This window comes from Schistocerca americana, chromosome 10 (assembly GCF_021461395.2).
Source record: "Schistocerca americana isolate TAMUIC-IGC-003095 chromosome 10, iqSchAmer2.1, whole genome shotgun sequence".
NCBI classification, from domain to species: domain Eukaryota; kingdom Metazoa; phylum Arthropoda; class Insecta; order Orthoptera; family Acrididae; genus Schistocerca; species Schistocerca americana.
The window spans coordinates 154,753,850-154,766,783 of NC_060128.1; the positions used below are offsets into that span (position 1 = coordinate 154,753,850).

The 12,934-nt window shown below is 40.6% G+C and overlaps 1 protein-coding gene across 1 annotated transcript in view; it reads right to left on the reverse strand.

The window, feature by feature from the left end:
• Nucleotides 1–12,934, reverse strand: part of LOC124552321 (serine-aspartate repeat-containing protein I-like) — a 202,553-nt gene that overhangs the window by 2,628 nt on the left and 186,991 nt on the right. Inside the window, exon 8 of the mRNA XM_047126593.1 lies at nucleotides 12,120–12,381. Within this exon, the coding sequence (XP_046982549.1) occupies nucleotides 12,120–12,381 (262 nt within the window). The remainder of the gene's footprint in view (nucleotides 1–12,119; nucleotides 12,382–12,934) is intronic.

Genomic DNA, 12,934 nt, shown 5'->3' on the forward strand with positions numbered 1-12,934 from the left:
AAATGACGCGGTTGGCAACCCGAGAACATTTTATTCAGAACGTAGGTACGGTTGAACATTTTATTTCGGTTGTTCTAATGCGATAAATGTACCTTTGTGAACTTATCATTTCTGAGAACGCATGCTGTTACAGCGTGATTACCTGTAAATGCCACATTTATGCAATCAATGCTCAAAATGATGTCCGTCAACCTCAATGCATTTGGCAATGCGTGTACCGACATTCCTCTCAACAGCGAGTAGTCCGCCTTCCGTAATGTTCGCACATGCATTGACAATGCGCTGACACATGTTGTCAGGCATTGTCGGTAGATCACGATAGCAAATATCCTTCAACTTTCTCCACAGAAAAAAATCCGGGGACGTCAGATCCGATGAACGTGTCGGCCATGGTATCGTGCTTCGACGACCAATCCACTTATCATGAAATATGCTATTCAATACCGCTTCAACCGCACGCGAGTTATGTGCCGAACGTCCATCATGTTGGAAGTACACCGCCATTCTGTCACACAGTGAAACATCTTGCAGTAAGATCGGTAAAGCATTAACGTAGGAAATCAGCATACATTGCCATCGATAAAATGGGGGCCAATTAACCTTTCTCCCATAATGCCGCACCATACATTAACCCGCCAAGGTCGCTGATGTTCCACTTGTCGCAGCCAACGTGGATTGTCCGTTGCCCAATAGTGCATATTGTGCCGGTTTACGTTGCCGCTGAAGGTGAATACAACGCTCCGTCGCTGAATACAACGCGTGCAAAAAATCTGTTATCGTCCCATAATTTCTCTTGTGCCCAGTGGCAGGACTGTACACGACGTTCAAAGTCGTCGCTATGCAATTCCTGGTGCATATATGGTACGGGTGCAATCGATGTTGATGTAGCATTCTCAACACCGACGTTTTTGGGAGTCCCGATCTCGCGCAATTTGTCTGCTACTGATGTGCGGATTAGACGCGACAGCAACTAAAACACCTACTTGGGCATCATCATTTGTTACAGGTCGTGGTTGACGTCTCACATGTGGCTGAACACTTCCTGCTTCCTTAAATAACGTAACTATCCGGCGAACGGTCCGGACACTTGGATGATGTCGTCCAGGATACCGAGCAGCATACATAGCACACTCCCGTTGGGCATTTTGATCACAATAGCCACACATCAACGCGATATCGACCTGTTCCGCAATTGGTAAACGGTCCATTTTAACACGGGTAATGTATGATGAAGCAAATACCGTCCGCACTGGTGGAATGTTACGTGATACCACGTACTTATACGTTTGTGACTATTACAAAGCGAAAAAAGTGGTCCAACTAAAACATTCATATTTCTTTACGTACTACACGAATATGTAATAAAAAATGGGGGTTCCTACTTAAAAAACGCAGATGATATCCGTTTGACCTATGGCAGCGCCATCTAGCGGACCAACGATAGGGCCACCTGGTTTCCCGCTTCGAGCTAGATAAGTTTCGTTCTTTGTAGTTGTTTGGTTTGAGGCTTATTTCGTGAGATATTTGTCCCGGTCACGATCAATGGGCCGCCCTGTATATCCACATCAGACTTGCACTATGTTGCATATAAGCTGCATCAATGCCCAGACACAAACGGAAACTTTATGATTGACCCTTATAGTTTCCCAAGGCTCAACATTGACGAGTAACTAATCGAATCAATCACATTGTACAAATAGCTGGCTATAAGAATTTGTCGGGATATAAAGTGGAACGATCACATAGGCTCAGTTGTAAGTATAGCAGGTGACAGACTTTGGTTTACTGGTTAGGATTCAGGGAAAATATGCTCAGCTTACAATGGAGATTGCTTACAAAACTCTTATCCTAGAATATTGCTCAAGTAGGTAGGACCCATATCAACAGGGGCCCATAAGGAATACTGAATATATATCAAAAAGGGTCACACTGATCTATCACCGCTAGCGTATGTAGTTGAGAAGATGACATATTATACAGGGTGTCCCATATCTTTTGGATCAAATTGAAACAGGTGATAGTGGGTCCACAACAAATTAAAGTGAGAGGAAGCACACATTTATTGTGTAATGGACATACACAGCATACACCATATACAACAATAGAGTTCAGAGTAATTGTTCAAAGCAACGACCTCCAGTCTAAGTGCATATATTGCAGTAGTGTATGCAGTTCTGCTGCACTCTCGTAAGCATTCTGGGTGTCTGTTGTACTCTAGAATAGGCAGCAGGTGACAAGCACCGTACACCCCTGACCAGCAAACAGGCATACTGAACACAACTGAGCTCACAGCATGTGTGTCATGTGATGACCAAAGGCATCGCACTGGCGGATTAACGTGTGCCGCGCACACACCGCTATACCTGGTATCAGTTATCCCCTGCATCTGACAGCTTGTCATGTGTCCATGATAGGGTGTGTTACTGTGTACAGTGCACAATGCGTAGTCAAAGATGCACTGTTACTAGTCACGAGAGCTGGCAGGCATCGTGTGGCAGGATGTGGTGTCCGTAAAGCAGTTCAAATGTACAGATAATGCTTTCCAAACATGCACAATCCTAAGTGGAAGATGTTTATACCTGTCGATACCAACTTAACGAGTGACGAGGTCGTTCATGCCACAAAGAGCCAGTCAAGGTTCCTGCCAAAGACATATTCGAACACCAGACTTTGAGGGGATTGTGATGGATCGTGTGGCCAACCACCCATTAATAAGCACCCATCAACTTGTCCGCAAAATGCGCACTTTGAAGTATACAGATTGTATAGTACTGGTGGAACAAATTCACACCACTATCACAAAGAATGTGTGCAAGCACTGGGATCAACAGATTCTGAGTTCCCACTTTCACTTCTGTCCTGGATTACCCACAGCAGCTCTGTAGTGCCGAACTTCAGACAATTTGTATTGTTCATGGATGAGGGCTCTTGCACTTGTGATTGTGCTTTCAACAGGCGCAACAGTCATGTATGGAGTGAGGACAATCCTCACGCCACCCACACTGGAGGACACCAGCAACAATTCTCTGTTAACACATGGGCGGACATTGTCCAAGATCCCTAACAGGACCTTATTTGCTGCTTCCCTCTTTGACTGGTCCACATTACCTGTTATTCCTGCGAGATGTGCTGCCACAGCTCTTGGAGAACGTATCCCTTGTTGTCCGTGAAAGGACACGGTTTCAACACGACGCTGCACTTGCCCACTTCGATGTTAATGTTCGCAAGCACTTGAACAAAATATACCATCATTGTTGGATTGGAAAGCGACGTCCTGTCCCATGGCCAGCACGATCTCTGGATTTCACAACTCTGGAGTTATTCGTCTTGGATTAAATCAATACATCGGTATACGAAACCCCTTTAAAAATGGATGAAGACCTGCATGCTAGGGTTCAAGCTGCCTATCTTCTGGTACAACAAAGAACACCATTGCCATGCCTCCATTGATACTGGCAGTCATAACTTTGAACAACTACGATAAGCTACAATGTTATTATGCTCAACACCGTAAAACCATGGGGATAGGGGGTGGGGGAGGCAGCGTCAGGGAGAGCAGTAGCACTACCCCCCACCTGTAATTCTGGGGGGGGGGGGGAGGAGGCCAGATACGCTTTCTGCCCCCCACCCCCCATCCCTACCAAATTCGCTTGGAGTTTTAACTTATCTATAGGCAGAGCCAGTGAATAAACCATGCTGCCGTCAAGAAATACGGGATCAGTATTTTTGCTTTTGACAAGCATCTTGTAACACCTACTACGTTTTGTCCTCTCCCTTCGTCCCATTTTTCAGTCTGTGACTCCTAATGCGGGACAGCCTCCATATGCATACGTAAAAAATTCTGCATAGCACTTTCGAACAGTGGTTGAGGCTGATCGAGCCCTCAGGACCGGCTATGTCGTATAGGCCAACTACAGATTGGCCAGTGCGCCCAATTTGGGGATGGAGGGCCAGAATTAAAGCAGAAATATTGACTGTAAAAAATTGATTTTGCTGTCCCTTTACGTTGTTAAAAGTTATCCTCTGCACCTCCGTAATAATATACTGTTCAAAAACACCCTCGTCACTTACTGTTCGCTTCCCCTTGAATCTAAATCCACACACGTTCGCAGATCTGCAGGTGGTGCAAAACTTTTTTTGATCAGTTTAGTATAGCGGTCACGCACGTACAAACCCCGTGCAGTCCTCTCAAAAATGACAAAAACAGTCCAACAATCCCCAAACAGCAGTCGGTACACCTGACCTGGCTCTGTTCCCCTTGAATCTAAGTCAGACACGTTCGCAGATCTGAGGGGGTGCAGAAACTTTTTTTGATCAGTTTAGTCTCGTGATCACGCAGGGACAAGCCCCGTGCGGTCCTGTCGAAAATCACAAACTCCGTCCACGAATGCTCAAACAGCACTAGCAGTTGGTGCGCCTGACCTGGCTCGCTGCTACGACAATGTCCGCCGCACTCTACGAACGATCCAACATTTAAGAAAATAAAAACAACGAGATAGCCTACATGTGAGGAGAGGCAGTATTCTAACACACCCCCTACCCCCCCCCCCCTCCCACTCTTCACGACCATCATGCTTTCACGCCGTAGGTACATCGCCATGGCATGCATTGTTGCTCTGGTAACAAACGTGTAGTGTAGCCAGTGATTTTCCTCCAGTTTTCTGTACAGAATAAAGACACGCACATTTGATTTGCAGTTTCGATGTGATATGCGTGAACCTCTGTGGTGAAAGGTATGTAACTATTTTACGTCTCTTCTAGCTCAATATTAAATGTTTTTTGTAGTTCATTGAAGAACTTAACTGTAATTACATTCCCACACTTCTTAGTGAGACTTTTTGGTAAAGCGGTGGAGAGGGGGCAGCTATGGTGTACCTGTAAGTATTTGCAAAGAGATGTCAGTTGTTTCCGATACAATGGAAATAATTTTGAGTTTAAGGGAACACCAAATCTCAATTCAAAAGCGACAAAACAGTGCCAATCCGTATCAGTGGCAAACAGGTCGGCCCCAATGATTCAAGCAGGAAAAAGCGTAGAAAAGCTCCAGAAATAATTAACAACGGTCGGTGAATAAGTATTCCCTACCACTACAACAAAGCAAGTAGAGGTTCAATCAACAAAGTTGTCGATAATCGGTATTAACAATACAAGTTAAACTTCTACAGCGAGGTCCAAACTACGTACATATAACATCGAATCGAGAACTGAGATGGAATAATTCTTGTAAGTTGCAAGAAAACTAGTATTTGGACGTATGCGTTTGAGGTAGGTGTAGCATGGCAAGAAAATTCCTCCACAAGCCGTTACAGCTTGTCCTGAAATTAGGCATCGTAACAGTGTACTCAGATCACCCGTTTATTCCACAGCAAGAGAAAGTCCACTGCTGTTGCAGGATCGGAAAAGTGAGACATATGTTCCAAACCATTACTATGTAGCAACCCATTATGAAGTTCATAGTTCATGACACGCACTACATTCCAATTTCAGTTTGAAAATTTTAATTAATTTGACCTAGTTACAAACATCCCTCATTTATGTCTCATTGGAGTACGTAACACACGCTGATTTGTTAAAGGGCCACATTTCTCATAATCACCTCTGCGATAGTAGTTAAGCAATGCACTCCAGTCGTAGCAATTATTATTTTGTTGATTAGATTATGTCTTTCATGTTAACAACAGTCCTCGGTTTACTAAGGCATTACAGATAATTTTATCTTGAAGTCTAGTATGCATTGGTTTATTATCCGATTTATTGTCGCAATTCATTACCACTGGCTCATAGACATGGCATTATTGTTGCGGACTGCTTATAGAAAACTTTCTCGCATGAACGCGAAACAACGGAAGCCGAAACCGAATTTTCAGTCATATGGATCATTGTATAATAGAAATGAAGCAAAGCTACATCCTTTTCTGAAATTAGTTCGTTCGGAAAAAGTTTTACTATTTGCACACAAAAATTAAGAAAATGATGTTTTTGGATTGGCTTGGGGTATTTCTTTTAGTTATGGAACGTTTCTCGTGTGATTTCATAAAAATATTGATATATTACAGCCGAACATTCGCGCTTGACAGTGAAGAACCATAACTCATTGAACGTAATTTGAAGAATTTGCAGTGAAGAATGACATCACTTTAGAGTAAATGGATTGTTTGTGTTGGTGATACGCCACATATGACAAGTTTCTGCACGCCATGGATAGTGCAACGTGACAAGTCACAGCACACAAACAGTTCAAGATACTGAAACAAGGTTTTCAGCAAATAATAGTACGCAAAGAAATGAGTAGGTCTCTGTACAATAAATACTGAGATGTTTTTATGTATCGTAAAACGGAAGTATATTAATGCCATTCGTTAGCTTATGAAAGGAAAAGTACAGTGTTATTCATGAGTGTGGCTTCATTCTTTCCTGTTATACAGCCATTGAGAAAAGCATTTGTACACAGAAAACGAGATTTGACTTCTTTGTATTTCATACCAGCTTCATCACAAATGTTAATGTAATGGTACAGACATTGTTCAATTTGCGTAACTTGATTTAACAACTAAAAGTTGAATGTCAAATAAACAGTTCATCATTGAACATATGTGGTAGTACACATTATCTTTACAGCTGAAAACATTTTATTTACCATGTGGGTTTCCATCTAATAAATCATCATTTACAATATATTTGGTATGAATTGTACAAGTTTGTTTGTTAGGTCTAATGTTAATGTTCTTCTGTTTACACTGCAGTATTGCTTTAAGGTTTGATTTGCACCCTCTTCGTAGTTCACTATGTAGATGTTTGATAATGTTTACAGTGATTCCTCTTACTTGTGACACTACAATTAGTGAGTTATAGGGTCACTATTAAATTTCATTATCCAACTTTTCGTTCTCTTTTTATGTGTACATCGATCCATGGCTGATATTTATATATGATTATTACTATTTGGTTATTTTACACGTGGTACTGCACATTGTCGCAAAAATCTAGCAAGGAATGTTTTTGAAAGTTGTAGTAGCATTAAAAACCCTCAGATCGTTTGTATTAGCATTACCCTTGACAATGGCCAGTCTCAGTCAGATAGCAGTAATACTAGTCGAAGATACTTACATGGAAGCAAAAGCATTGATACAGGTAAGCTAAATATTTTATGGTCAACTATGAGTGTTTCTATATGTGTTTGTGCATATTATACTATGTGCTCACCATTAACATACTTCGCTTGTTGAAAGATATTTTTATGTTAGTGTAATGTGTGCGAGATACGTCATGTTGCACGTTTTTATTCCTCAACGATTTCGGGTAGAGGCGATTGTCATAAAATTGTGGCAGGACTGCCAAAGCATGCAGACACCCTATTCCCATGTGAAAACACAATGGGTTCTACTTCAAGTATACCTGTGTTTGAAACAAAATGTCACCCATCAGAGAAGCTTAAGTATCCATGGCTACATTACAAAGAAAAGAGTGGCGGTGTTTACTACTATGACTGCATTCAGTCCATCAACTTAGTGAACAACAGACGATCACAGAAACAGACGGCTTTTCTTAAAGATGATTTCTGTGACTGGAAGAAAGCTACGGAAAAGTTCAAGATACACGAGAAGAGTCTTTTTCATAGAGTGTCTCTCGTAATTATTCAGCAACATGAAAATGGCACACCTGTGATTGCCCAAGTCACGCAACATCTGCTGACTGATCAGTAGAAAGCTAGAACTCTTCACTAGGAATTATCAGTCTGCTCACATTCCTAGGCCGAATAGGAAACACACTGAGAGGTCATGAAATGGTCTCTGGGAACCTCATGACACTTCTCGATGAGAGGAAGTATGATTGCCAGAACTGAAGATATGACAAATGCCGTGACACTTCATAGGTGCCAGGATACAAAATAAAGTACTGGAAATTATGGCCCATATGATACAGCAGAAATTGTGTAACAAATAAAAAAATTACCCATTTTACGGAATTATGGCAAATTATGGCTTGGCGAGCCAGGAGCAGTTCACTCTTTGTGCACGTTGTGTTTATACTGAGATACTCGAAATAAAAGAACTTTTTCTGGTTTTATGCACCAGACAACAAGGCGCAGAAGCTGGCAACTACCATTAAAGACATCCTTCTAAGACTGTCACTGTTTCGATGGTGCAGCTAATATGTGTGGCTGGAACAAAGGTGTGAAGGAAATCCTTCTTCAAGGCCAGCCAAAGTGTTACATCCACTGCAGCAATCATTGTGTGTATCCGGCACTACAGGATGTTCCGAGAAGCTGTGATTCAATGTACCATGTACTTGTAACTGTGAAAGATGTCTCACATATAATTCTAGAATCTGCAAAAATTAAAAACATGTATGTAGATGTTGTGCTACCATCTAATGTTGATGAGATGAATCCAAACCCAAAATCTCAATGACTAAGTCCAGTGATGGGCTGTAAGAGTAAAATCTTTGACACGTTTCAGAGAAAACTATGAGTGGGTCCCGAAAATGGTGATCGAAAAATTGAATGTACCGAGCTCAGTTAGAGACAATAGAAGGCCACTCCTGAGGGGCTATGCAAAGGAATTCACAAAGTTTGAAACTATTTTTTATATAACGGTAGCAACTGAAGTGTTTGTGTGAAGAACTGGCCAGATCCCTACAAAACCAAAATTTTAATGCATCCGGAGTGAAACATTCTGCAGAGCTGCTATAAGTAGCTCTTGCAAATTTTAGGATTATGGAAGCATTTGATGTGCTGTTAGAGAAATCCAAAGTTTATTCTAACACCCTAAATATGAAAGACCCAAATATCTCACAGCCGAGAAAAATACCATCAAAATCGCAACACATGGAAACACCATCTGTTCCCTTAAAAATTGTCTCAAGAACAAAAATTTTGGAAATATCTGTTTGAAATTCTTGATCTCTCCTTCTGAATGAGATGATTGAAGGTTCAACTAAGAGGATCTAAAGCGACCATCCCATGTTCACAAGATACTTATTATGTCTTTCAAAACACATTCTCCATCTACACGATGTTTGGACGAATTGCCTGAAGTACATATAACCGACTTTAACCTGGACAGGTGAAATGCTACGAACCATTACGACTGGTATACAACCTTGTAATGTACCCTCTGTTGGAAGAAAACTTATTGTTGAACCTGGTAGGGGTAAAGAACTCTTTCAGGAAGTTATTCGCCTCATCATTCCGATTCTGATAGTTCCAGTAGTGTCAGCGTCCTCTGAGGTCATTCAGCACATTGAGACGACTTAAAACTTGCCTCAGACCAACAATGACTCAGTTAAGACTCACCTATCTACTCCTCCTTGTTTATCAAGTCAGGGCTGGAAAAATTAATCGTAGAATGTCATGAAAGAATTTGTTTCCCGAACTGTCAAAAGGAAAACCACATTTCGAAATTGTATGCAGTCCAAATAAAAACAAAATAAATGCCTCTTTCTTTTTCAAACAAATTATATTTTTCTTTTTGTCATTAAGATGTGATGCACAGGGTTTTAAAATAATAATAATAATAATAATAATAACAAAAGATTTCTCTCTGGCCGATCAATATTTGCACTCTACACTAAATATGAACTCCTTTTCGGAAATGGTTTCACAACAAAGTAGGACCAATGTCTTCCCAAATAAATAATGTCTTCTTAAAAATTAAAGCAACGAATTGCAAGAGCATGACCTATAAAATTGGGTCCATATTTAGCAATAATGAGTTGTTTCTCTCTGTAGAACAACATATCACTGATAACCTAATACAACATCCCACGCTATCGGTATCCACATATTCTTAACGGTTTTGCTGAAAGTCGAAATCAGTAAATACGTATGCTTCCCCCCACCCCCACTCCTAAAGAAATAGTTGGTATGCCACTCGTTATGTGGTATATGCTGTATATGTCATCCATAACACAATAAATATGCATTTCCAATCATTGGTTCCCTATCTCAATGTAATCGGTTGTGAACTCACTATCAACTGTTTGAATGTTACCTATAAGGTTTGAAACACCCTGTAAAGAAATCATACCATATTGGTTGATTGATTTAAAAGTTGTTTGTACTGTGTTTTAATTGATTGTAATTGTATATTATGTGAATGCTAGTTTTCTTTTGGAATATGTTGATGATGTGGATGACACAATACGCTGACATAGTACCTTCACTGTGGCAGCCAGCATTGGAGCGAAGGCCAGTGTTTCCAAGAAGATTGTGGTGCCAACTGTTGTTGATCTCTGAATATTTTCAAGATTTAATTGAAAGCATTGGTATATTAAGTCAATCTTTGTTCTAAAGTTTACTCATTATTGCATGCCCACTGACACCCGTATGTTATTATGCGATGCTAATAAAATTGTTATGAAGTGGAAGTTATTTCTCAGTGTGCTTACTCAAGAAGTAAAAAGTGCTGGTTCTTTTGCAAGAGGAATGATAGAATGAGCTTACCTACTAAGATACATTAATTTTATTATATGAGGGAGAATTATTTCAATTTCTGAGTTTATTTGTAGATCGATATCAGATCCTGAGATTACTAAACATAAACATGCTTCAGTGACATACATCATGTTTGATCACTTATCATGAAATACAGCAGTTTTAGAAGAACAACTGAAGGATTCGTTTTCCAATCCAGTCTCTTCCTGGCATTACAAATCTGCTAATTGAACAAAGAAAGAATTTAACGAGTTTATTTCAAGATAGTAGTGTCTTATGTCCCGGCTGAAAGAAACAAGAGCACAGTTGAACTGATCAGTTGAAAATTCCAACATGTTAAAATTAGAAACTGCAGAGTTGGGCTGTAACACCATAGGAGAGTATCATGGAAACGCTTGAAGAAAGATTGCATGCTTTCCAGCAAAATCCTACTTACAAAGTTCCAGGAATCACAATAAAGTGATAAATCAAGGAATACCCCCTATGTATTGCTCTGCACGGAATATGACAGTAAACTAATTACAGCCTGCACAAAGGCTTTAGGTAGTTACTACTCCCATGTTCCACATGCAAACTGAACAGAAAAAATCCCAATATGTGGTACTATGTGAAGTGTCCATGAAGGGTGACATATCATTCTGGGAATGAGATGTCCCACTTCCCTGCTCTCCACTGACTGATAGTTAGCAATAGAAAGTGCCCCACTTTTGGGTGACGTTTTACTGTCTGAGCAGCCACAAGCGGGTGCCTCTACCTGCTAAGTGGGTTGTCTGCTCTGTGGTGTTGTGGCTGAAGGGCATGGAGAGAATATGATCTCTGTGACACCAAAGAAATGCTCATTGGAGAACAAATGGTGGTGAAATGTATTTGTACCAATGGTTATTGTCTTGATGGACTCTGATAGACACACATTCTCTTGTCTGACTGGAATATGCAGATGTATTTACTCTGTCATTATTTAGAATTGTATACTGTAGGCAATATATCGAGTTCAAACTGTCTCAATGTGTTGTTCCAGTGGATGCACCGAACAACGTGAAGCTCTTTCAGTGTCTTTCGATGCAAAAGGAGATGACATCTGCTCAGAAGAGCTGATGCAAGGTTGAAGAGGCACTGATTAGCAGGGTCCTTTCATCATAGGAAATATTCTGACCAATAAATATACCGGTATATTGTACATACTTTGAAGAATTAACCTGCGGAAATTCTACAGGTCAGCACACCCATCAACACTTATCATCAAAATAGAAAAAGTTAGAAGAAACATTTATCCTGCGCCATACTCTTCACAGAGGGTAGCTGAGCATGGATGTAGATGAAGACGTAGAATGATGGAATGCATAATAATAATAATAATAATAAGTGAAAAATCAATCAGTGGCAGGTCCAGGTTGGAGTATCAACGATATGGAAAGGATAGATTGCAACTCACTGTAAAGATGACACATTTGACTTGCAGACATGCACAACAAAAAGACTGTTACACCTTAAGCTTACAGCCAAAGCTTTCATTAGAACTCTCACACTTTCACACAAGCGAGCGCACCTCACACACACATAACTGCTATCTCCGGCTGCTCAGGCCAGACTCAAGAGAAACAGAATTTTTTCCTAAAAATGTGTCCCAGTAAACACATACAGATAAGCACATAACAGTTGTCTCTGGCAAAAGCCACATACTTACACATCGGCCCCTTCACCCGACAGTCGCTTCCCTCCACTGGACTGTAAGCCACTTGTGGATGGTTCGTCCAGGCTTTTCAGCTCCTCACTCTGCCGTGTAAAAGATGGCTCCGTCTTTGGGTCGTCGACTGGAACCTCCTCCACATCGCTATCGTACTCGATGCAAATGGGGTCCATCTCTGTCCCCGACAAGAGGAGTTCATCGTCTTCCATCTTTTCACAGGTTATGTTCTCCACACCTTTGATAGTATGTGGACTGTTTACTGTTTTAGGAAAAAACATATAAATGTATAAGCACTATAAATTATAAATATAAATATTTCTGAAGTAATGGCAACTGAATGAAAAAGGTACAACACATTGTCATTAATGGCTGGACACACACAGTAAATGTCACATCTGGAACTGTTTGACTGTTGGTATGACATAATCTTCCTTCACGCCTGTCACAGCCTCTGGTAGATGACATCTGACATCTGCATTCCACTAGTCTGTCCCTGAACATAATATCTGAAAGTTGTCCAAAACCTCAAGGATCAAACACCCAAATGAGTGAGACAGACAATGGTGCCTCTTTTCAGTCATACCAACAAGTGAAAAAAGAAAGGCAGAAATTCTGATACCTTATCAACATTAAGGCACCTGAGTAATACATTAGTGGAGGCAGTAGACCTGTTTTTATAGACATGTTGAGGTTTCATCATCCTCTTGTTGAATAGGGCGCAAGAGATACTTTTTGATACACAGAAGATACTGATAACGTACAGGTTGTTTGAAAATGAATATCCAGTTTTTAAGGTTTATAGCATTTATTAC